A 26,448-nucleotide genomic window follows, 5' to 3' on the forward strand; every position below is an offset into this window, starting at 1 on the left:
CCTTGCGTGTCCCGGAAGTGAAAGCGAAGGACTGATGTGTGTCTGGAGTGCAGGAACCTGTCGGTAACATTTGTGTTTAGCGGCGGTTTTCTGGATTAGAAAATGGACACGTTAAATAAACTGAAACAGTTTGACGCTTATCCCAAAACTCTGGAGGATTTCCGAGTGAAGACGTGGGGAGGAGCGACCGGTGAGAGGCTCTAATTTACCCGAGCAGCAGCAGCAGCCATCATTCAGACACCCTGGCTGTTAGCTGCTGCGGCTATCAACAAGGACCTGAAGCATTTCTTCTTTTAATGATACAATATAAACAACGCATGCAGTTACAGCGTGACTATTATATTTATAACGCTGTGTGAGCCTGAACAGCAGCAGAATTGACACATTTTACAGTTAAAATGAAATAATAGAGCAACATATCCATAGATATAGAACAAATCAACAAGGCTAGTGATAAAAATGCAAATATATACATAACCAGGAGATATATTGTTACAAGAAACGTTTGTGATATTACTAATTTTCAGATATTTTACCCTGTATTTTCTGTACAGGATAACACCAGTGGTGTTGCATGTTTTAGCCCATTTGCTATAAACCATGAGCACTTTACATTAACGGTAACGTTACTGGTGTTAATTTTACAAACCTTGTTGCTGTGGTTTAGTTTGGAGGTAGGCCTATATTTAATATAAGATAACACTTAAATGTTACAGCAGCACATACACAGGCTAAGAGCTAATAAAACTAGTGGTGGATAGCAACTCTGTAACTCTTTTTCATACTTTTACTTGAGTACATTTTCTGCTATTTTCATAGCAGAAAAGCATAGCATTTCATATTTTTTTCTTGGTTATGATGCATAACATTTTTTTAAACAGCAGAAAAGGTTTAAGGGATTTTCCTTTTAAACTTTGAAACAGGATTTAAAACAACTCTTCTGATGTCTAACATACAATCTTCTTCCTCCGTGTCTCTGCAGTGACTATCATCAGCGGTGTCATCATGCTGATCCTGTTTGTCTCTGAGCTGCAGTACTATCTTACTAAAGAGGTCAGTTCATCCACATCACCTCATCATTTGAGATAGAAACTAGGGATGCACCGAATCCAGATTTTTGGGGTTCGACCGAATACCGAATCCACTGGTTAAGATTCTGCCGAATCTGAAACCGAATACCGAATCCTACTCCCATCCTCACACGAATGGCTTTGGCTCGTGGGTGATCTGAGGCCCACTGTTTGTTCGGTGTAGGGCTAGCAAAGCTGGTAATGGTGTTCTGGTTAACACAAGTTTTTAGCTGTGACTGTCCTTCCTTTGCTGTACCTGAAGTTGCTGCATTTTGGCTGCTGTCTGTAGATTCCTTCATGCACAACTCGTATTCTTTCAGATGTTTCATACGCAAATGTCTTAACAGCGGCGATGTTGTGTATTGTTTAGGGTCCTTGCCACCACGAGACAAATTGAACATGTAGCTGGACTTGAATGGCCTTCTTTTGACTGAAAGTACTGCCAAACTACACTTTTTCTGCTCACGAGTTCCATTTTCACTTTCTCACAGTCTACTGCATTGAACGGTCCGCCTACGTAAACCCCTTTCCGTAATCAATGGTCATTACGTCGACCAGCGTAGCGCGTGTAGTGCAAGCGTAGGGTTTGGTGGAAAAAAATTTCTGAATCCTGGATTCGGTGCATCCCTGATAGAAATGAAATTTGACCCTTAACACAGACACAATATAACGTGTGCGGCCAAAAATCTGGATTCGGTGCATCCCTAGTTTTGACTGAATTCAAATCAACCCCCCCCCCGCTGTTCCCTGCAGGTTCACCCTGAGCTGTACGTCGACACGTCGCGAGGAGACAAACTGAAAATCAACATCGACGTCATCTTCCCTCACATGCCCTGCGCCTGTAAGTAGCACCGCTGTTACCTCGCTGGCTTAGCGACCTGCTAATAATGACACATGTTAATTGTACTCCGCCTTTCCCTATCTGTTTCTTTTTACTATCAGATCTCAGTATAGATGCGATGGATGTGGCCGGTGAGCAGCAGTTGGACGTTGAACACAATCTGTTCAAACAGCGGCTGGACAAAGACCTGAAAGCTGTCACCCTCGAGGCAGAAAAACATGGTAACCTTTGAGTTCACTCTGACATTTGACTTACGATGATTGACAGCTGCTCTTTGCAGGCATTGAGGCCAAAATAGTGCTCCGTTTTTAAAAGAAAGTAGTCCGCAAGTAGTAGAAATATGATCCAGGAAGGTGATACATCAGTGCCATCAAAACACAAATGCACAGAGACAGGAAGCAACTGTTTGCTTTTCCTTCGGTAAATTGTGGAGTTTGCAGAACGCTGAAAGCTACACACTACAAGGTAGTCTAACTGCAAAGTTTGGGTGCACATTTTTCCATTTGTCAACACAGTACCCTAACAGATGGCTGCAGAAGTAAAATGAACCAGCCTTTGTTTTTTTGTTTTTTGCCAGAACGTCTGGCAAATTGGAATTTTTAGAATGAAGTGTCGAACTAGATCATGATTTAGTGTTTTCGTGTGTAGACCTTGGTATGGCCGACGATGGTGAAGTGTTTGACCCCAGTTCACTGGACCCAAACAGATGTGAGAGCTGCTACGGAGCTGAGACTGACGACCTCAAGTAAGAACCCATCACACACACACACACACACACACACACACACACACACACACACACACACACACACACACACACGGAGGTGGTGATGGCGAGTGGGGGGGTTCAGACAGGGAGTGATGTGTTTATGTCGTGAGTTGTATGTTTTGTTTTAAAAATAAAATAAAAAAAAATGTTAATCATAAAAAAAAAAAAAAAATAAATAAAAAAAAAAAGATGAACTTTGCTAATTTCCCACATCATAGATTTGAAGTGGCCGATCAGGATATCTTAGAGGTGGGAGGCTGTGAATTCAGGGGTGCATGCTGGGTGGAGTCTGTCAGTCAAAGCCACCATTGACTGACTGAGTGAACAGCCAGTTGAAATGCAATGCAACTGGGGGTAGTGAACAGTTAGGCCACCGTCACGCACTAGTTCTTTGAGATGACAATCATGAGGCAGCATGGTGGCCCAATGGTTAGTGGTTCTTGCGGTGGCCTCACAGCAAGATGGTTCTGGGTTCAAAGCCTTTCCGTGTGGAGTTTGGTTTCCTCCGGGGGGGCCCCATTAAAAAAAACATGTACTAGGTTCTCCAGTCAGTGCCCTTGATCAAGGCACTGGCTCAGATCTGGAGTTGGTCCCCGGGCGCTGTGAATGGCTACCCACTGCTCCCTTGAGGGATGGGTTAAATGCAGAGAATGAATTTAGCTACATGTACATGACAATACGGTATCTTTACCTTATAAGACTGGGCATTTAGCAGGTGTCTTTTTTGAAGAGCGATAAATATAAAAGTATGAGTGGAGTGAGTACATTTCTAAGATCTTAAACTTTATAAGCAACCAATTGAACGAGTGCAAAAGACACAAAACAGCACCATCACAGAAGAGTGTGATACAGTACAAAATAGAAGAGAAAGAGAAACACTCCCCTTCCCCCCCCAATACCAACAACAAACTGACAAAAAAAAAAAAATCTTCTTCATGTAACGCCTAACACTGCAGTCCAGGGAAACACAAATTAACATACCTGCAAACTAGTCGTTTTTCAGCGAAAATCGCCGCTTTGAATGGGAAAATGTCATCCACGTTAATCGTGTAGATCCGTGTAGTGTTTATATTTTTTTTTTGGGGGGGGGGGAGGGGTACAATTTCCCATAAACGGGGGTTTCAAAAACCTACTGCGGTCTTCTTCACAATAAAACATCTTTGATACGTCACGCGAGTCATTTGGCCAATCACGATCACTGACATTAGTTTTGAGGTAAGTGCTGTTATCTGCCAACAATATAATCTGTAATCACCTTTTTCAGCCCTTCTGAGTTTGCAGGTATGAATTAAATCCGGTATTTCACAATGAGACAGGACATGTCACGTGATACGCTTGCATTTAGCCAAAGACTGATTTTGAATTAATGATTTTTTTTCTATAGTTTAAACCTGGTGATAAAAAAAATCTCAACTTTATTTGAGAATAAAATTTCATATTAAATAATGTAAATTAAGTATTTATAAATACACAAAAACATTTGAGTAATTTGTATTTTGCTGGACAGAAGAGTCCAGCAAAATACAAATTACTCAAAATAATTGAATACGTATTTGAACTAAATTGAATTCAAATACTGCCCATCCCTTCGTGCACACACAGGCTCTTGTCTTGTCTTTCTCTGTGTGTTTCTGTATAACCTTGTTATTTACGTGCCTTGCTTCTGCTTGCTGTGTGTGTGTGCAGATGCTGTAACACCTGTGATGACGTGCGGGAGGCGTACCGGCGGCGAGGCTGGGCGTTCAAAAATGCCGACACCATCGAGCAGTGTAAGAGGGAGGGCTTCACACAGAGGATGCAGGAGCAGAAGAATGAAGGCTGCCAGGTTTACGGCTTCCTGGAAGTCAACAAGGTACTCCAAATCCTATCTGTCAACGATTGTTGGTATCTCAAAAATATCACTTTTTTCAACACAGAGCAGCAGCTTTGTTTCTGTCTCGGTGACATCCGGTGGGTTTGGAAAAATGTTCATGAAAACGTGAAGCTTTGGAGGTGAAGATTTGAAAATGTAGTGATATGTAATGCCTTGGCCAACAAGAGGAACTTGGCTGTCAATAGTACTTTCGATAAAGCTGCAAAATTAAATTTGGGATTTTAGTTTCTAAAACTAGAAATCTACAAATAACAGCCTGGATTTGCTGACCTTAAAGAAAGTGTACACCCCTTACTGTACGTACACACCGCCGCCGACTTGAGCTGCAAAGAAGCTCTGGCCGCCCGGTCAAGGACGCTTGTCAAAAAGTACGGGGAAGCTGTTTGACGCTTTGGCCGCTCTGACGTAGCAGCATATCTATTCTAGCATTCGATCATGGAAAAAGCACAAGCAGCCACTGCGCGGCCAATACATTGACACTAGAAACCTTTTATAAATTACATATGTAATGACAGAATTTGTATTGTTTGTTGGTCGTAGTTACAGTTAGCTCGCTTGTTAGCCGCTGAACCGCAGCAGAATGCAGGCAGAGCGAGCAGCCGGCAGCTGTTGATCCGTGCAGGACTTCACCGTGAGCGGCCTGTTTAGAGACGATGTGACCGGCAGGTAACGTTAACGGGTCTCTATACGCAAACAACGTCATATCATAAATGATAGGGAACCCAGCAACGGCGATGATGAGCTTTTCCTCCTTTTTCTCGGAACTAATGTTTTTGTAGGAACGAAAGTTTACATCGTATGTTTCTCCGGAATCAGCCAGCGCGAAGGACGTCTATATTCCGATTGGTTGCTGGCGTTTGTCGCTGCTTGCCGCTGAACGGCGTCATAGCTCATTACCATAAAGTTGACCTACTTTCAACTTTTTGATTGACGCTCTGGTCGCTCAAAACGTGACGCCGACAGATTTGACGCTCCTTGCAGCTGAGAGAAGCAGCTTCCATTGAAAATGAATGACTTCGGGTATCTTTAGAAGCTCAAGTCGGCGGCGGTGTGTACGTACGGTTAGTTGTTTGTTTGCAGTGCAATTGTTTAATAGTTCCTTAAAAAGAAAATCTTCACAAGAACAATCGCGAAACATACTTGAACTCTTCCTCAGACTGCTTATCACAATGAAATATGTTTCACTGGGAGGAGGAAATCTGACATTTTGAGATTAAAGTTGAAATATTTTAAAAAGGTTGTGATATGTGCAGTTGTAATTAAAGGACACAATGTCATAATATGACAAGAAATAGTTGTAATGTTATGAAAATAATGAGCTAATTGTATAAGAAAAAGAATATATTGTACATATTGTATCCCTGACACTGGAAAAGTGACTGCAGTCCATAATCACATTTTATATGGCCCTTACACTATATTGATTGGATTTTTTTTTTTATTTATTTACCCTCTCCTCTTCTTTGTGTCTCAGGTGGCAGGGAATTTCCACTTTGCTCCAGGAAAAAGTTTCCAGCAGTCTCATGTCCACGGTAAGACCTGTTGTTCATCCACTATACTCGAAACACACTCACACAGAACCATTCAAAGGTTTTTGAACAGCCTGTTAGTTTCCTGTGTCAGGCAAAATCCAGACACACTGGATATTTGTTCTATGATTACACACCAGCACTTTCTACATGTTTCTAACATATACTAGGTGAATACTTTGCCCTTTTTTTAAAACTACCTTTAAGGAAAACACTGCTTTTGGAGACCTGTTTGGATGTAGGACTTTGCAGTAAGCCCCTAAATAAAACAACTTCAGTCTTTGTCGGAACCTTTTCATTGGGGAAGACACACTACACAACTATCGAGAATAAATTTGGCAAAGAGCTGAAGTCAGGCACAGTAGTCCAGGGTAGTCGCACTTTAAATCCAGCTCTGTGTCATGGCAGTGTGGGCAGTGTGTGCAGATGAACAGTGTTTGGCTCTGAGCGCTGGTGCCACGGAAGGAAGCCAAACACCGTTCATCTGAACACACTGTCCACACTAAGATGACACAGAGCTGGCTTGAAATCGGCAAAGTATCCCTTTAAGTTACAGTTAAATCCGTTGTTTTCAACAATTTAAAAACACCTTTCTGAAGTTTAAAGTCTGATCAGATTTAGTTCTCATTTCACACTGATGTACTCCTAACTCATATTTTCCAAGTTAAGGGTATTTACAATGAGTGCATTGCTTAACCCCACAATGCTAAAATAAAGGGTTGTTCAGAAACGTTTGATTGCTAACTGTGTTTATCAGTTTCTGTTCATTCATCATCCCTCATCATAGATCCATACATCCACACCCACCACATCCATTAACAAATCATCCATTAATCACACAATCATTTCTGGTTGCATGTTGAGACTTTCCAGAAACAATTAAGAGATTTTCCAACATGTTTTCAGTGTTTGTGCACTAAAAATGACATAAGCTTTGACAACTTGTCAGTTAGGGCCGGGCAATATATCAATATTATATCGATATATTTTCCTGAATTTGAAGGTTAGATTACAGTAAAGTGATTTTCTTTACGTACCAGACTGTTCTAGCTGTATTTTTATTTTCTACGTACCAGACTGGTCTAGCTGTATTTTTATTTTCTAAAGCGTGATTTGTGGTTCCGCGGAGGCTCCACGCAGAGCTTTCTCCGTAGCCTACGTAAGTGGCCTGAAGTTTATCCTTGTGCGTTGGTTTGTGCGTCGATCTAACAGCAGGGCCGGCATGTGTGTGCGTGGGGAGTGTGTGGTAGAGCGAGTGAGAGCGTGACGGTGATTTGCTTTGGAGTGAGTACCGGAGAAACAAAGTGTCTTCCCTGTGCATTCTGACCACGGTCGGAAATCTGTAGCAGGAAAAGGTAACCCTCTCCTTGCTTTTTATGTTGTTTATTCAGTAGGAGAAACAAGAGATGAGTAAGCGGAAATGCAACTCTACCAAGCCACAGCCTTAAGTCATTATATCCACATTATTGATTATTTATCAAAAATCTCACTGTGTAAATATTTTGTGAAAGCACCGATCGTCAACCTTACAATATCGCCGCAATATCGATGTATTTGGTGAACACCAGTTGTTGTTGTTAAATCATGAAGATGTGGGTGTAGGACACAGTATTGTATTGTGCAGCCCTGCAGTCAGCGCGCCTGTTCAGCTCTCTGTTGTTTGATGGGTTACTTTATTCTGTTAAAGGTTGTGTTGTTGGATACATTTTCACACCTTACAAATCTTATTATTAACTCACCAGTTGATCTGGTACAAATTATGGCAAATACAGACCTTTTTCACGGCAGACATGTTGACAAGTCATAGTAGGAAAAGCACAGGTGTATTCATAACCATTAATGATGGCTGCATTCCACTTAGGAGAGGTCCTGGTATTGTACATGCTGACTCACTGAAATAGCTTACTGGGACACTTGATGGAATGGAGCCATCGTTAAGGTTATCAATTTCAGCTGTGCTTTTCCTACTATGACAAGTCAAAATGTCTGCTGTGAAAAAGGTCTATTTTGGAGCAGATGTCTGATGTTGATTTAAGTTCACAGGTCAAAGCCCAAGTCCTCAGTGTGCAAGTGCGAGTCAAAAGTTATCAATATCGGGACATACGCTGCTTAAATACGCGGCAGCAGAGCTGCAATTAGTCGCTTGCTTTTTCACCGTTTAAGGAATAATGCAATTCATCTTCTGTTTGCTGCATTTTACTAGTGTTTCACTGGAAACTGAAAATGAAGTTGGTTGCAAAAGCCTTGGTCTGTGGTTCAGAAAATGTTTCATGTATTCTGCAGGCAAAAAATATTTCTTCCGATTTTTCTTTTACAAAATAATCTTAGCTTAAGGTCCACAAGCTTTTTTTGGAGGTTGAAGCGGCATCTTCCTGTTTTCATCAGAGAATGGAGTGTATTTTGGTTTCAAAACAAAACTAAGAATACAAAAAAATACCTCAATGGGAAGATGAATGCATGTTACATCATGACGTGTCATTCCTCTCATTTCTTTTTTTTTCTTTTTACACAGTGCAGTAGAGTTTGACTGACACACGGTTTCTAAAGCTGATGCCAGTGCTATCTGATTCATGCAATATTCTCTTTAGTGTAAATTTGACAGTTTGAATTTGAGGTCAGTGTTTGTGTCCAGTGTTTGTTTTCCTGTCTGTAGGGAAAAAGCCTCAGAAACATATTTTAGCTGTGAAGGGGCGTTAGTTTTTGACTACACTGAAACCAAACTGAGGACATCATTTTGCAGAAGCTGACGAATAAAATCCGTTTCTTTATTGTGTCTGCTCTGGCTGGCAGATTATTTTGTTAACGCAAAGGACATAATCACCTGATGCATCAGCACACACTTGATTATGTGTTAGTCTAACTCTAAAAAAAGCAACATTTCCCTTACATTGTTTTCCTTTCCTCTGCATGTGTCTACATTTTTATGTCCTTCATTTCTTTCTTCCTTTGAGTATGTTTGCCAACATTTGCTCTGCCTTCACTGTCACGTCTATTTTGGTCCTAGTTATTATCTTGACTGAACTGTCCTGTTTTGCCTGCCTGCTAAATGTTTCCATCGTCTGCACTCTGCACATTTAACCAGAGAAGGAAATGAACAGTCGCCAGCCATCAAATGCTCAAATAAATCTCCTCTAACAGCCACTTCAGCAGGAGGAGTGCCACAATAATCTGGACAAAACATTAGTTGGCTACTAAAATGGAGAACATGGCCACTAAATTTGATTATTCTTCAGGGGCCCAAGCATCAGTCGAAAATACTGTGCTGTGATGCAAATCTGTATTGTTGATAAAATAATGCAAGTGGCTCAAGTCTGAGCTGCACTTCCCACTGCTAGTTTCCTACCCTGAACACAACAGCATCCTCTGATCCGGCTCTGCGGCGTGAGCTAAATTACTCTGGTTGAATGTGTGTCATTCATTTTGTTTGGTGTTATATTTGAATGCTTAGCAGCAGAAACAAGAGACAAGAATCACTTGTGCTAAGGATTTGACTTTAAATGAGGCTGCGGCAGAAATAAATCGGCCTCACCCTCATTCTGGTCCCAAACTCTCTTTTTTAGTCCGGACTGACCTTAAAGTGTTAAATGCTGCGTCATGTGTTTGGGGCTGCACGATCACCCTGACAGAAGTTATAAAAAAATCTCTTTTTTTTTTTTTTTTTTTTTAAAGCTTATTTTCTTTGGCTCTGGAAAAAAAGAAAGAGAATGTAATCCTTTCCAAATCCCATTCAGCTGTTGTGTAAAATCTCGTAGCTTGTAAATCAATTCGTATATTGGAGTTGAGCTTTTAATACTTTGAAACCAACCAAATCCCGAGCACAGAAGCCTGAGGTAAGTTTTAAAAACTGTGTCCTCATGCGCCAATATCATTTTAGATTTGTAAAAAGATACAGAGCATACAAAATATAACGTAAATATAATGTTTTGTCAGTGTTGTGCAGCCCCTACTGGCACCCCTCCTACACATTAATATACCATGGTTTGTTGTCTACCTGCATCATCATAGTGACTCTTCTCTCTTCTTTCTGCAGTGCACGCTGTGGAAAGTAAGTCCATCTTTATTTGCAGTTTTGTTTAAAATCTTATAAGTACCTAAAAACAGCCCCATTCCTGTACAGTAACCTGTTTATTGATATATGGGAAAGTATTGCAAGTATACAATTTTGTAATATGAAGTAAAAAATGACTTAGTTTTAAAAAAATGTTACATTTAAGTACTGGATGAATCCAGTTTACAAATCAGATGCATTTGGGTATCTGGAGTCCCTACCAACCCACAAACTGTGAAATAAGACAATCTAGTATGTTGTTTTTGTGGGCTGCCTAGATCAGAAAACATAGGATCCAAAAAGCCATTCAGATTTGGCTCCCTTTCCTATGTCACATGCAGGCATCTGAGTATCTCCACACATGGTTTAAGAACTACCTTTGCAAAAGGTGTGCCATAATTTTTCTCACAAGCCAATCAGAGCAGACTGGGCTTTTCAGGATGAGGGCTTAAAGTGACAGGCAATCCAAAATACAAATACTGGTATGAACCTAAAAATGAGTATTTGTCTCCTTTTTAATTATTATTATATATTTATTTTTTAAAATATAATTAATATTACAGTAGTTAGTATCCCACATATGGCTAAATACATACTAATTCTCAATACACACTACACATTAAATCAGTAAATGTACCTAAATATTGGAATATCAGCATATGATTGGGCAAAGGAATGAAATTCTCAAAGGGCTGAAGAAAGCTGACTCTTTCCAGTTAGAAATAATGGTGATATTGAAGACCAACTTTTCTCATCCAGCAGGCGTCCTGAGCTTGAACCTTTGATGGTGTCAGTCATAGTTTGGTCAGTGGTGTGACTTCACCAACTTCATTTAAGTTCACACTGACACCACAACTGTATTTTATTTTTTTTTGGCAAACAAATCCACCGTGTTTCAGTTTGTTTACTCTTCATCCTCTTTACAGACTCAAGTTTTATCTTGACGAGACTGAAAATGTCCTTTGTGCGAAGAAACTCTGTTATTGTGTATTTGCAGTACTTTCCAACATGTTAACAAACACGTTAATATTCCAACCTCTTTAGCAGACATTCAGTCTGACATTAAATCTGATCTTTTCCAGTTTTTTGTATTTTTACAAACGTATTAGAATATTCATGTCTGGTCAGGTTTGTGCAGTGTGAAGCTGCAGCCAATCAGATTTTAGGTACAGGGAGAAGGGAAAACTTCACAACACCACCTGCTCCTTAAAAGGTCATTCCGAGTTAGTGATAACAAGTTAAGCGAAAGATGTCTCAAACCCTATACTACATGAACGTTTATAATTACAAGGCACATTTGAGGGAGGCCAACGGTCCGAGCCTGAGCACCCTGAGACCAGATGGGACGTGCAGCTACTCACTCTGATATCAGCTGTTGTGCGACTGTTGGCTTCAGCTTCATTTGCTGCCTTACATCTATAAACTATAATCAGACTGAACAGCTGATTCAATGGGCAGCAATCAATCACAAACTAACCAATAACTCCCATTCACACTCCTTCTTTTCTTACTGTGTATTTGAAGTATTGGTAATTAACAAATTAAGTGATGGGCTTTGTTTATGTTTGCAGTTCACGACCTACAGAGTTTCGGCTTAGACAACGTAAGTTACTCAACTGATGACATCTTCTTTCATGTTTAAAGTTCCTGCAATTACTGTTTTTTTTGTAGTAGTGTATTGTAGTGATGTTTTCTTTGCTTATTTAAAGATGATTTGTATAACTTTAGAAAAATCATGACCAAAACTCCAAACCAAGTTGACTGTAATATTCTAAATTGTCTATAGTAATACTATATAAACAGTTCACGACCCCCTTGATAAATGATATTAGGAAATGGCTTTTGAGGTGACAAACTGTAAAATCAAATTTTGCGTTTGAAGTTCTGATACTATGATCGGTCACAAAAACAAAAAGCTGAGAATGAAGACTTTTTTTTTTTTTTTTTTTTAATAGAAAAACCTGTGAAATTACTGTGAAAAGTTGTTTAAGCCTTGCCAGCTTCTGATCTTTCTGTCATCCTTCAGATAAACATGACCCATCTGATAAAACACCTGTCGTTTGGTAAAGACTACCCCGGCATCGTTAACCCTCTGGACGAGACGGACGTCACAGCACCACAAGGTCAGTATTTCACGCTTCCACTGTTTTCAATATGATGCTGGCAGGAGTAACACTGTAAGCATCAGTAACACTTAACATTTAGGGCCCTATTTTAATGATCTAAGCGCACGGCGCAGGTGCGTTTAGGTCGTGTCCAAATCCACTTTTGCTAGTTTGATGGCGGAAAAAAGGGTCCGTGCGCCAGGCGCATGGTTCAAAATGGTTGTACTTAGTGTCTTCATTAATTCATAGGTGTGTTTTGGGCGTAACATGCAATAAACCAGAGTGTCATCTCCCATTCCCTTTAAAAGCCAGGCGTGTTTGTACGTTGGCGCATTGCTATTATGACGGCGGATTTGCACCGTAATATTTTTATTTGTAATCTTTTGTTTGTGTGTGTGTGACAAGCATAGTGTGCGCGCGCTGTGCACGAGCCTAGGCACATTTTACTAATTTGCTGTTGAAATAATAATGAAATGCTGCGCTGTTGACTTTAGACCAGGTTTTTGTTGGTCAATGGTGCGATCACTTCCTGCTGCGTCAAAATAGCAATACACCAAGAATGCACCTGAACACACCTCCCTGTAAGACCAGCACACCCACGGGCGCAAAGATGGGCGCAGGTGCATTTGCTATTTAAAAAGGCGCTGGACGGGAAATTGACAACTGCGTCAGTCTTAAACTAGCAAAGACACTTGGTTCGGGCTTTGTGCTGCAAGATAGGGCCCTTAATGTTCAAACTAAATGTTTTCTTCAAAAATAAATGGATCATTTTTCATTACATCTTACCATTTAACCCTTGTGTTGTCTTCCCGTCAACCCTGGAAAAAAACACTTTAACATTTTGTTTTTGCTTTTTCCAACGTTTTAAATTGTTAAATTTTTCTTCTACACATTTCCAGCGCTTATTTCTACGTCCTATATTTTCTGATATAAAACAAAAATTGAAAACAGGTCAATTTCACTCTAAGTCAACACAAGGGTTAATCATGTCAATGCTTTGGCCAGAATTTTTTACATCTTTGGTTTGAAAACCCTGTCATAGCCGATGATGTAATTTTCTTCAGCTGCTCATGGCTGTGTGGACGTCGATGCACTACCCAAGAATGACTATGTGAGGAACAAAGGAAGGGCTTTCACAGGGCGTTTACAACCAGTGATGTAACAGTATCCTTAACAATCAATGCACATTTGCACCGGACCCTGAAAGAAGTAGTTACTGGTTCAGCTTCTGGCTCAAGGGCTGAATTTACCTGCTCAGAGTTGAACCCAAATAAAACAGAAGCCCACCTTGGTTTCACTCAACCAGTTTTTAAACATATATAGACTAAACATTTGGTTTTTCTTGTCAGACCCCCAGAATGGGAGAGTGAGCTTCTTTCTTTAGCTGCATTTTGCACCGTATCAGAGAGAAGATCCATAGGATCAAGGGCCTATACTACAAAGCAAGATTTGGCGTTAACGAGGTAACTTCAAGTTCAACTCAGGGATTTGGGTATCACGACAGTGGATCACTTGTTACCGGGTTAAATCACTCTGGTAACTTATGCTGAACACTAGCCTGCTCGGGAGCAGGTTATGTTGGAGATTAGAGATCAACCGGTGACTGAAGCACTGCCTACTGAGCAATCAATACTGGATTGATAACTGTGTCAACATTCCTAGAAGATCCGGCGGAGCTCGGTGCGCGGGGAGAGAGGTGCGCTCAGAAAAGTTAACATTTAGAGACCGACAACCCTGTTAACATTCCCTGACTTTTTACGTATAGGCCATTTGTCGCTTCTTGAGCCGTGTGTTGCCAATGTGCACATTACCACTGCCAGGGCTGCAATTGAAATAATAGGCTAAAGCAACGACAGTTTATGGAAAGCACAAGTGTAATTATGGTCAGATCTTGTGCCTGACTGATGGGGAAGTGATATTTGATAAGTGTTTTGATTTACGCATTTACAGCGACTATTTTTTTGCCAGCTTTCCTCCTGTTTTAGGAAGCAGCGACTGTATTGCGTTTTTCCTGTAAAACCGTGTCTGCGTTTTTCATATTTATGTAGAATTATAGTTTGCTCTTCTTATATAAAATATGCGGCTGTGGTAGATGTTTGCTATTGGTCGTGCTGTGCAAACACCGACTCCTTTATGTGAACGCGTGCGCCGCTGGATTGGGAAACCCTGGGTTGATTGAACTAGTTGTTAACCACCGTCATGACACAGCTTATGCGGGACCGCGGTTGTTAGGGTTAGTGAAGCCGGGTAACTGAAATAAATCCAGGGCATGTTGATCTTGATTCATAGTACAGGCCTCAGGGGTCAGCAACCTTAGGCACGTGTGCCACTGTTGGCAATCCACATGCCAAATGACCTCCTTCGCAGCCATTGGCAGGAGCACAGCCTGTTATTTAGGATAATTTGACTGACTTTTTCCCCATCCACATTATGTGAAGACCTGCCCTGTTCTGCCTCTGATTGGCTAGTACTTGTTGCCTTCTTCACAGAATGCAGCAAGAAGGGAAAAAAAATAAAACTGCCTGAGCAGGCTCTGTAGATGATGGCAGACTTAATGTTGATATGGCACACTGATTAACAAGAACATTTTAAAAATGGCATTTGATATTAAAAAGGTTGCCAACCCCTGCATAGGATAGATACTTTACAAAGTGCGCTGCATCTGCAGGTGGAATTTTCCTTTGAAATTAGATTAGCTGTTTTGCGTCTGTCACTCTGGGCAGGACGTTGGCAGCTTCAGAAAGTGTAACACATCCACTCTGAGAACCATTTGTCATCTGAACTTTTATTGACAAAACTAGACTGTCGTTTGAGAGTGTGACGGCATTGAGCAGACAGAGAGCTGTACTTGTAGTTACTGGAAAAGTCCCATAGCTGTAAAGTTGTGTGGAGGAGGATGTTCCTCCTCAGCAGCGGATGCCCATACCGATAGACATGAAGGTGCCGAACGTCCCCCCGCTCTGCATCATGGTCTTGCCCACTCCTCCCATCAGCTCCCTGCCACGCATTCCAATCCTTGAGACAGAAGAGACCATTTGATTTTATTAAGTGTCAACTGAAATGTTTGCCGTTTTTGAGTCACTTCATTAATCAGGCTGACATTGTGTTCACGTTAGCCTGTTTTCCTACAAACGCTTGATTGGCCCAGTTTGTTTGAAATCAGGGGAACAGCACGACAACAGACCTATTTTAGTTACTGATAAAATATCTGTGATGTGGACAGTGAGTTAGAGGGCTGGTCAGTTATTTCAACTTTTTAGTTACGCTGCAGATCCTTTTGGTCTATCACCAAATCAAGTACTCTTCCAATTAACCCTCTGTTAATATATAAAAAAAGCAGTTATCACTCCCAGCAATAGCTATAACTAATAATGCAATTTACCTTCTCCAATGTTTGCATTGTGTCATTTAACATTGTTTATAGACATTAGTCAGAATTGTACAGAACACACACAAAACGACTACTTGATGATGCCATTTATGATATTTGGTAGGTCTTTTTGGTTTTATTTTGGTAGGAAACGGACAGGTACACCTGAAGGAATCGGAACCCCCAACCACACCAGGTCTTAAACTCAGGGAAAGTTCACATTATTCTGCTCCTGGACTATAACAGCTGGTTTTAATAGACACCAAGTCCACATTTTCAAATTTCACCACATACACAGTTGCCGTTTCTTTAAGAACAGAATAGTTTGGGTGCACACTAAGCGCAGAGTTACCTGAGACAGGAGAAAGTGCCAAACATGGCACCAGCAGCCATTCCCACTGCAAACCCCATCATGAAGCCCATCTTGACCCGGTCAAAACAGCTGGGTTGGGTCTGGCCATACGGACCTACAGCCACTGGCATCTGGAGAGGAAAGACGGAGAGAAGACAGGCAAGAGATGAGATGGATGGATCAGTAGATGACGACAACATACTCCGATAGTATCAGATACTGAGCAGGTCTGAAGGTTCAGAGCCCAGCCCTGTGATTTAATTATTAATGCCATGGCTTCATCACCAGAAGACACAGAAATGCCTCAAAGTAGTTTTTGTTTTTTAAGTTTGTATGGGAGTATGTTCTCCTAAAGCACCCGCATTAGGTTAGCCTATACCTTTTCCAGCTTTGAGCTGCTTTTATTTACTTTGTGTATTTCAGTGAATTAACCACACACTCAAAATCAATCTTTTTTTAGTAACCTTATGAGTAGGCCTACTGACTTTTTGGAGTATACTTTCTTTTCTTTGCCACTGTAGACATATTACATAGTCCAAACCTCCTTAGAATTAATATGTATTTCAACACTAATGCTTTCAATACACAGTGCAAGTTAAGAAATTCATATTTTAGTGTTTGACCTTTGTATCTATCTTGCTACTAGTCAGTTATTTTACTACCCAACCAGTCTTTAATGCTTACCAAGCTGACCGTCCTAACTAGCTACTAGCGTTGCACGCCGACTTATTAGGACTTTAGCTTTTCACCGTATTCCCCAGAGTTAGATAAGTCCATACATACCCTTCTCATCTCTGTGCGTGTCATAACTGTCTGACGCACCCACAGCTAGCCTCGCTTAGCACAGATCCTGGAGGTAACCGGCTCCATCTAGCCTACTGCTCCCAATAAGTGACAAAATAACGCCAACATTTTCCTATTTACATGTTGTGATTTGTATAGTCACAGCGTGTACAAATAACAAGGTCACATGAGACACAGCCATCTTCTAACCGTATACATACTGGGAACTATATTCTCAGAAGGCGAAGCACTGCTACTTGGAACTCCAGGCGAACTATCTGCTCCTCACCACTGGGCTTCTCAGATGCTGCGAGGAAATCACTCCGCCCAAGTAGCAGTGCTTCGCCTTCTGAGAATTATTCTCATCTTCTAACCATACACATACTGGGAACTGTTATAGTTCCCAGTATGTATATGGTTAGAAGATGGCTGTGTCTCACATGACCTTGTTATTTGTACACGCTGTGGCTATACAAATCTCACAACATGTAGCTAAACAGGAAATGTTGGCTTTATTTTGTCACCTATTCTTGGGAGCAGTAGGCTAGATGGAGCCGGTTACCTCCAGGATCTGTGCTAAGCGAGGCTAGCGGTGGGTGCTTCAGACAGAGTTACGACACGCAGAGATGAGAAGGGTATGTATGAACTTTTCTAACTCTGGGGGGATACGGTGAATAAGCTGAAGTCCTAATAAGTCGGCGTGTTCCTTTAACTAAAGACGTGGTAACGTTAGTTAAGCTGCTGGTTAATGATTACGTTGTGTTGCTAAGCCTGTAACTTTAGGTTCATCAGTGGTAACGTTATTTGCATTAACGTTAGTGAACACACTTGGGTTTACGTTTGCAGACGGAATAACCAGCGGCTTGTTTAGATGCAGTCTTTAAACGGGAACCATAAAATACCATGGTGACGTCAATTCTGTCAAATTCACACTCTATTCCAACAGACCGGTTTATTTATTGTACTGTCTATGGGTTTAATGCACGTTAACTAACAGGCTAACGTCGACTGTGGCCTTGACAGATAAACACGGCACGTTTACACCGACAACATGTGTCTTTCTGATCAACACCTTCTGGAAGATTCGTCGGAAATCGACCTTACCTTGAACTATGTGTTTAAAATAAGCTGGGTTTTGCGGTTCCTAACTGGAGGATTGTCGTAGTTTGGAGCACAGCTGCGTTTAAATGCCTTTGTAGCAGACCTCCATAACCGGATAGAGGAAGGAGAGAAGGACGGAGGAGACAGATAAAGAGGGGATATAAGATGTAGGACAAAAAGAAACAGCGCCAACCTGTGGTTGATTTTATTATTGCTATTATTTAGCTTTTAAGTATTTACTGCATTCAAGAGCCAGTGGTGGAAAAAGTAGTCCCAGTCCAATCCTTTGTAAAAGTAGAAATACATAGTCTAAAAATACGTAATACAAGTAAAAGTTCACAATGTTCACATCACATTCATAATGCTACTTGTATTATCAGCAAAATGTACATAGTCAAATTACTCATTATGCAGAATGACATCTTTCACGCTGTTATATTATTGTAGAATATTATTCTGTTTTTGTCACGAAGAGCATTCTAATGTTGTCGTTTGTCAATTTTGAGCAAAGATGTAGATATTTAGAAAGATTAGTATAGTACTGCATCATATCATGTAAGCATATATGTGTCTTTAATGTAAAAAGTAACTATAGCTATCAAATGAATAAATGTAGTAGAAGTATAAAGTAGCAGAAAATGGAAACTGTACTTACTCAAGTAAAGTACAAGTATGTCAAAATTGTACGGTAATTGAGTTAATGTACTCAGTTATTTTCTACCACTGACTTTCTCAGCCCACTTTTCAAAATCAAACATACGTACGTTAAGTTAATCAGATAGCGGTTGATCCTGAGACAATGCTTAAGCTCTTCTGTTTTATTAGAGTAGAATGAACTAGAGTAGAATATACTGCAAGTTGTTTTAATGCTGTTTTTAATACACTTCACTGCTGTAATAATCCTCATATTCCAAATGATCTTACTTAAAATCCAACTTCTTACATTCTGGTCTGATAATTGTTTGCTCTGTAATGTTTGATAATACCCATTGGTTTCCTTATTTCCTGCTATTTTATCTTGGCCTACTGTTTGATTCCGTTTGGTACATCAGAGATTATTACCAATCATGTTGATCTCAAGTGTCGTCTCAGTGTATTTTAGTTTTTAACAATGATGTCCTTTCTCTCCCCACAGCATCAATGATGTACCAGTATTTTGTGAAAATTGTTCCTACCATCTACGTGAAAACTGATGGAGAGGTGAGTTAAAGGTCCTATGACATGCTGCTTTTTGGATGCTTTTATATAGGCCTTAGTGGTCCCCTAATACTGTATCTGAAGTCTCTTTCCCAAAATTCAGCCTTGGTGCAGAATTACAGCCACTAGAGCCAGTCCCACAATGAGCTTTCCTTAGGACGTGCCATTTCTGTGTCTGTAGCTTTAAATGCTATTGAGGAGGAGAGAGAGGGGGGGGGGGGGGGGTGTGGCCTTGACCAGCTTGCGGCCACGGTTGTAGTGTCACTGCCCGATGTGAGTCGAGTGCAGATGTGAGTCACGCATGCTCAGATTTAAACTGTTTACGGCATAACGTGTCACACTGAAATTTGTGAAATCCATAAAATAATAAACTTTTCTCTTTACATACAATAAGAGAAGATGGAAATCATTTCAAAAACGTTTTAGCTATCTATGATTGTTTGATTGCTAACGTTGGCTCAAAACGCCAAGTGACAGCCTTTGTTGTGTATGATTGCTAACTTGTAGCTAGCAGTGAACGAACTTCGTTGTAGGTCCATTTTTACTGTATTGACATTACAGAAGTCTCTCGTTAGCATCTTGTAGGCTATCTTGTAGGCTACCATCTTGTAGGCTACTTGTCGCAAAGTGACGCATGCGCAACTCACATCTGCACTCGACTCACATCGGGCAGTGACAGTAGTTCTATTTCCTCATGGGCGGGCCAAATTCTCTTGGCAGCTGTGGGCAGGGGGCAAAGAAGAGAAAGGGGAGGTAACCTTCCTCCTTATGATGTCATAAAGGGAAGATTCCAGATTGTCCCATCTGAGTTTTCATTTTCTCAAAGGCAGAGCAGGATACCCAGGGCTTGGTTTACACCTATCACCATTTGTAGCCACTGGGGGACCATAGGCAGGCTGGGGGAACTCATATTAGGGACCGTTCTGTATTTATGGAATGGACCACTGGAGGAAAATAGGGGAGGGTCATGTCTTTTTATTTTTTGCTGAGGGGAGGGTCACCCAACTTTTTTTATTCATGAAAAGAGCAAAATTTCAAAATGGCTTGTTTGGTGCATATTTATCCATGTAGCTCTCAGTCTCGGCCCCCTAGCAGATGGGTCTGACCGCATACGCGGAGTTTGCTGGGGGGGGGGGGGCAGGAGGAGCACTGCCCCCCCCCGGTGGCTCAAACAGGTAATTGCATTGTTTAAAAAATGAGTGTAATAATTACATCTGGCATGACCAGATATTTTATAAATATCTTAAATAACACAAAACAACTAAATGGTGGTAGGTAATACATCAGATTTCATATACTGCTTTAGGAAAAAAATATTACCTGGCTGACGATGGGAGCAGCAGGACGCAAAAAACAAAAGTTACTGTTGCACTAGTCTGGACATCTTGCCGTGCCAACCTTGTAATAAAGGTTTCCTAAATGCCATGTATATACATGTGATGTCAGCTTACTAATTGATTGCGGGTTTTGTGTAGATTTGGACTTGTATACGTTTATTCCACTTTGTTTAAACGGCGAAGTGGAGTTTGGAGCTGGCTGGTGAATGTGACGCTCATATCGGCCTTGCTGGATACACCGTGACTCTGTTTGTGGATCTACTGATCGCTGTGGATTACTTTTTTCCCGTGTCATTGGATTACGGCAAAATACGGATCTTTTTTCTTAACGTGTCTTAACGTTTTATGGTGAGTTTGGAGAGGCACCTCAACAGAATGTACCTCCAACACTGATTGTTCACCGTTACATTTTAGTTGAATTTAAGCGTCTGTCTATTGCGTTCCAAAACAGCCGTGCCGCGACTGGATTTCATAAGGGCGAATTGTTAAATTGTTACAATGTAACTTAAAATCTGCTTTAAAAATAAACATATGTTTTGGAATATGTTTTGACAAAGCCTAGTGACAAGTCCATAGCAACCAGTGTTGAATTGGTTATATCCCAGCGTCCTTTGCTGAATGGTCTCAATGTTTTATTGTTTTATTTCATATGAATACTAGTTTACTAGAGGAGTAACTTAGTATTTGAAGTAATGCAGTAATGCATGAAGTGTGCATTTAGTTTCCATGCTTATTGTGTTTCCACAACAATGTTAGTGAGTAAATCTACTGAAATGGCCACCACACCATAACAGAGGAGTGTGATGTGTAAGATGAGAATGCAGAGGTTAACTCCTGTACGTCATGGCTGTAAAAATCAAATGGTATCTGTACTTCTATGCTAAGTGCAAACTTGCACGCAAGGGGAGGGTCATTCCTCTTTTTCAAATCATTTTGGAGGGTCATAGGAAAATTATTATTGACAAGGGGAGGGTCAAGTCTTTTTAGGTTAGAGGCCACAAAACTCCTCCGGTGGCCCCTTAATTAAATAACGAACAGTCCCTTAATGTTAAAAAAAAAAAACCCTCATAAAGTGAAATTTTCATGCCGTGGGACCTTTTAATTTTACATTTGTTCTTTAAAATTCCTCTTACATTCCAAGCCTTATCAAACCAACAAAAAGAACTAGATTGGTTAGCTCAGAGATGTTAAAGCGACACATCAAGAAAGAAAAAGTATTGCATCTCATTGTTTTACGAAAGGCTGGTGCTGTACAGAACATTTTTGTATCCTTTTTCTTTTCATAACATTATCTTTAGTATGTTCCTTAACATTCAGGTGAGACTTAAAAAAACATGTTGTTCACCATAAATTCTTGTCAAATGGGTTTGTCTTACCCCATCTAATCTAATGTTTAATTGAATTTACCGGGCTACATTTAACCTCATCATCCTAAAACCGTGTTTTGTTGTCATTTTGTGTTTTGCAGGTGGTAAAAACAAACCAGTTCTCGGTCACCAGGCACGAGAAAGTGGCCAACGGGCTAATAGGAGACCAGGGGCTGCCGGGCGTCTTTGTTTTATATGAGCTGTCACCCATGATGGTTAAATTCACAGAGAAACAAAGGTAGGAGACGGTGCTGTCAGTTGCAGCACTTTTATAAACGTTATGTCCCTCTCATTTAAATTTTCCTTTTTTTTTTGCTGATGTCTCGTTCACACAAACTGATTCAAAATTGGCAAAGTGCCTCTCGACTGTTATGAGTCTTTTAGCTTTTGGCCGTGTTGACCTTTTAGCATGTAAATCATGTACCAAGTGCCAATTGGACAGCTGGTGTTGACACTATACTGGCCTTGATGCTTTTTTAACTCGTGCACAGATTATGGCTCCCAGCTTAGTAAATGAACATACATTATTCAACAACATCATTTTGTAAGACCTATGTGATCCTACCATCATGATAGGATTCCACTGAGAGTGAATACACAATGTCGAACTATCACCCTGCTCTAATTGCACTGTCCATCACACCCCCAACCGGCAGCGTCAGACACCGCCTACCAAGAGCCTGGGTCTGTCCAAGGTTTCTCCCTAAAAGGAAGTTTTTCCTCGCCACTGTCGCACTAAATGCTTGCTCTTGGGGGAATTACTGGAATTGTTAGGTCTTTGTAAATTATTTATTATTGTAAATTGAATTGAATTGCAAATGCATGTTATGCAGCTGAGCTTTGTTCGAACTCTCACAATACATTTTTACAAACTAGTAGTCGAGATAGACCGATGAATTGTCCGGGTTTAGTTGATATTTTCATTTTAATTGACGTGCTCAGTTTGTATCTTGGTCACAAGTCTAAGGGATGTGTTTCAAAGATTATTTGATACCTTCATAAAGGAGGTAATGATTTCAGCTCGGTTTGTTTGGTGGTTTGTCTGTCTTGTCAGCAGGATTACAGAAAAGAAACTTCTGGCCAGATTCTCATGAAACTTGGTGAAAGGGTGTAGCATTGGCCAAGGAAAACCCATTCACATTTTGGAGTGTACCCAAGTCATAGTCTGGCTCCGTCCTCCTACGTACTTCCGCTCAATTTTCATTTCCCTTCAGTACTCCGTCTGGGTTCGCGGTATATTCTTGGGTTTTCTCTGGCCAAATATTTGGCGGTCCAATCAGCGAACAGTGGGAGTGGCTGAGAACGATGACATTGAGGATGTGCGCGAGAAAGATGCGAGCGAAGCCATTAGGGCCGTTGTGGCAGCAACGCTTCCGAATATCCAGAAGTTTAAGCCCGATCAAGAACAATCTTTGCTGAGTTTGTTGGTGGCCACGATGTTCTGGCCCTCCTCCCCACGGGGTTCGGGAAAAGTTTGATTTTCCAGCTCGCTCCGTTAGTGGTGAAGGAGTTGGCTAAGGCTAACGCTAGCGATGCTAATGCTAAATATAAGCCGATAGTTGTCGGTCTCCCCTCTTGTCGCACATGTGCATGATATACGTCACGACCAAACGTTAGCGATTGGTTATGGCAGATCCAGAGTGGCTCTGGGCAGATCCAATAGTTTTAAACTTCAACAGAGTACCCGCCTTCAAGGAAGTTAACACTTGTCAATGGAGAGAGGCCAGACTCTCTGTGATAATGAAATGGACCAGAGTCTGGTATGACCAGGCTACCCGAATCACGGGGCGCATACACAAATCTTTTTTCCACTTTTCTTTAACAATATAAAATAGGGCATTTGTGCTGCATTTATGTGGTGTCTGAATAATCGGAAAAACAAGTTCCTGACTGGGAAAATTCACACTGCACCTTGGTCTGCACTCTCCGATTGTCCTTCTAGTTTATGTTTTGTGTTGATGTTTAAAAAAAAAAAAAGAATTACTATTAACATGGTGGTTTTTCCCATTCAATGTAATGGTTCAACTGGTTGAACAATAAGGTGTATTCTAGGTTTGAATACCTCACTGAGTGTCTGTTTGCTTTTATTGCTTTCAGTTTCTTAAATGTATGGTCTTAACTAGCTGTAGTCAAGATTTTGGAACAAGCAGATGCCAAATTAATAAATGCAATACTAGTATTAAGAAGGCTAATTTAAAGGGGAAATGGTTTTAAGGGACATTTAAAGGCAGTATCATAATACAAGAAGTCAATTTAAATGCCCCATATTTAATAAGGAAGCACAGTTACCACGAAAAAAGAAGAATGTGAGCCTTCTTTTAACCTTATTGTTGAGTCAATATCCTCTCTTTCTTTCTTTTCAGATCATTCACACACTTCCTAACAGGAGTTTGTGCCATTATTGGAGGTGTATTTACAGGTCAGTCCCTCCATGTGATCATGTCATTTGACGCTGTGTGTTACCTGATAATATACGGACTAAGGCTAAAATGTGGATATGAATAAGAATTTTAAATGAAGTGGGTGAAACCTGACTCTCTTTTTCTCCTGCTTTCTTCTGTTTCCTGTCTGCTGGACTCCTGCAGTGGCCGGTCTGATCGACTCGTTCATCTATCACTCAGCTCGGGTCATCCAGAAGAAGATAGAGCTGGGCAAGGCTTCCTAACAGCGTCCCCCCCTCTCCCCCACTGGCCTCCACGGTGCAAAACAGACCAAGACACGGACACAGAAAGAAGAGGGACAGACAGACAGACAGACAGACAGACAGAGGGAGAAGTTTGGAAGCCGAATCAAGTAGTTTTAGTTTTTTTTTCTCCTGTCAGATTGAGTGATAAATGCAGAGAGAGAGACAGAGAGGTTTTAAATTAGCCATGTTTTTAATTCCTCTGTCTCTCTTTTCGCTCTGGAAAAGCACAGGAGAGGAACTTGTGGTCCTTTTTGAATTCTGCTCTTTGTTAAATTAAACGCCAACAGGACAGAGTCAGAATCAGACATCGACGGGCGACGTTTTGTGATTGAACTCGAGCAGAAAGGAGGAGGCCTCAACTGCCTCCAGGTGCTTTTTCCTGGAAAAAGGGGGACTTCCTTCCCTCGCTCCTGTTAACGGTCGTGCTTCAGCGCCGCTCAGCGCTCCGATCGCTACACTGAATGTTCGTGAGACGATCTGTGGTCGATCCTTTGTTCCAGAGGGGTGAGGGTGAGAGGGCACAGAGACTTTTTAAAGAATACGTCTCATCCCTTGCTGTTTGTACTCCCATTTCTTTTAACAGAATCAAAGACAGACATAGATAATATTTTCTCATGAGTACAAGGAAGTTATTGTGTGATCTCAATGTAATACATTTATTGAGATCAGAAAATTATTGTTTTGGTCCTAGGATTCAAGGATAAATCTGGTGATATTTTGTCCACAAATCCCATGAAAAGACCAAATCCAACTATGAACTGTTACCAATAACAAGTATTGTGTGTGTGTGTGTGTGTACGCAAAGCCTAATATATCTTCTTCCTCTGTGCCATAGAGTTTAATTGTTGTCCAAATACTATTAAAAACACATCAGTGAGCAACACTGTTGCACTGGGTGACATGTTTCTTCATCACCATGAACACACACACACACACACACACACACACACACACACACACACACACACACACACACACACACACACACACACACACACACACACACACACACACACACACACACACACTGTAGTTTATTTTGTCTCAATCCCACATACACCGTTCTACTGCCACATATACTCACTAGAGCACCGAATGTGGATTAGTCCGCTGCTGAAAATAGTCCCCAACAAATGCACTATTTATTCCTGTTTAATGTTTGCTAAAAGCTACATTGACCAGCTGTTTTGGGGAAAAAATCCCCATTTTTTAAGATCAGTCTTCAGTAGGAACCAATAGGCTTGGGTCTGAGAGCCACAGACAGGTTAGGGATATCAGAAAGTAATGAGAGACAGACTGACACATGGTTGGTTTTGGACTTTTCATGGGATTTGTTGACAATAAATAAAAAAAAAAAATAAATCACCTGCCTTCTCTTTTAAGTTCTCTCCACAGACTTTTTATGTATGTTTTTTAGACAAGTCAGGAATTTGGAGTTTAGAGTAATAATCACAAAGATTTTCATTTAAATAAATGTCTGTTAAGTCACTATCTATTGCCGAATGGGGTAACACGATGGTGATTCAGCAGTAGTACGGGTGTCAGTGGAATTGCAACTCCCAGCCCGTTACGTGATGCCCTCTGGCCCCAAAAGACTTTTTCCCCATAGACTCACTTAGAAAAACACGTCTGTAAATCAGTGGATACATTTATTTTTAACGTCACAGCCCATACATCGATACATTCGGTCCGATAACATTTGGAAAGTCTAGAAGAGACGCACGATTATATCATCAATCCCCATTCGAGTTAGTGGAGCGCTAGTCTCGCTTTGCCAGACCTTCCTCCACAGCGCTGCGGAGGAGGGTCTGGCTAGTCCACACAGCATTCTGGGATGGGAGAAAAACATGCTCAGGTTTATTGGCATTTGTTTAAACCAATCACAATCGTCTTGGGCGGCGCTAAGCGCCTGACGGAGCCATAGCCTCAGGAACATGTGTACGTTTAAAAGTTGTTTAAGTCGTGCAACAGAAAACTCAGATTGGACAGATAGTCTAGCTAGCTGTCTGGATTTACCCTG

At 40.9% G+C, this 26,448-nt stretch overlaps 2 protein-coding genes across 4 annotated transcripts; one reads left to right on the plus strand and one right to left on the minus strand.

Annotated features, from left to right (window-relative positions):
* Window positions 1-25,316, plus strand: ergic3 (ERGIC and golgi 3). Of its 2 annotated transcripts, XM_031296756.2 has the most exons (14): window positions 1-190; window positions 983-1,053; window positions 1,824-1,911; window positions 2,013-2,132; window positions 2,560-2,656; window positions 4,367-4,532; window positions 6,028-6,085; window positions 10,113-10,127; window positions 11,702-11,733; window positions 12,157-12,253; window positions 18,977-19,041; window positions 21,844-21,980; window positions 24,106-24,161; window positions 24,328-25,316. In XM_031296756.2, exons 1-14 carry the CDS (start codon window positions 103-105, stop codon window positions 24,405-24,407), a joined length of 1,170 nt encoding a protein of 389 aa, XP_031152616.1. In that variant the 5' UTR covers window positions 1-102; the 3' UTR covers window positions 24,408-25,316. The 2 variants fall into 2 exon arrangements, with proteins under 2 accessions (XP_031152616.1, XP_031152617.1); XM_031296757.2 differs by lacking the exon at window positions 10,113-10,127.
* Window positions 15,001-18,046, minus strand: romo1 (reactive oxygen species modulator 1). Of its 2 annotated transcripts, none has more exons than XM_031296758.2 (3): window positions 17,845-18,046; window positions 15,958-16,088; window positions 15,001-15,250 (listed from the first exon to the last, which is right to left on the minus strand). In XM_031296758.2, the coding sequence occupies exons 2-3, from the start codon at window positions 16,086-16,088 to the stop codon at window positions 15,142-15,144; spliced, it is 240 nt and encodes a 79-aa protein (XP_031152618.1). In that variant the 5' UTR covers window positions 17,845-18,046; the 3' UTR covers window positions 15,001-15,141. The 2 variants fall into 2 exon arrangements, with proteins under 2 accessions (XP_031152618.1, XP_031152619.1); XM_031296759.2 differs by having other exon boundaries at window positions 17,840-17,980.
* Window positions 25,317-26,448: the final 1,132 nt, after the last annotated feature.

This window comes from Sander lucioperca, chromosome 16 (assembly GCF_008315115.2).
Source record: "Sander lucioperca isolate FBNREF2018 chromosome 16, SLUC_FBN_1.2, whole genome shotgun sequence".
NCBI classification, from domain to species: domain Eukaryota; kingdom Metazoa; phylum Chordata; class Actinopteri; order Perciformes; family Percidae; genus Sander; species Sander lucioperca.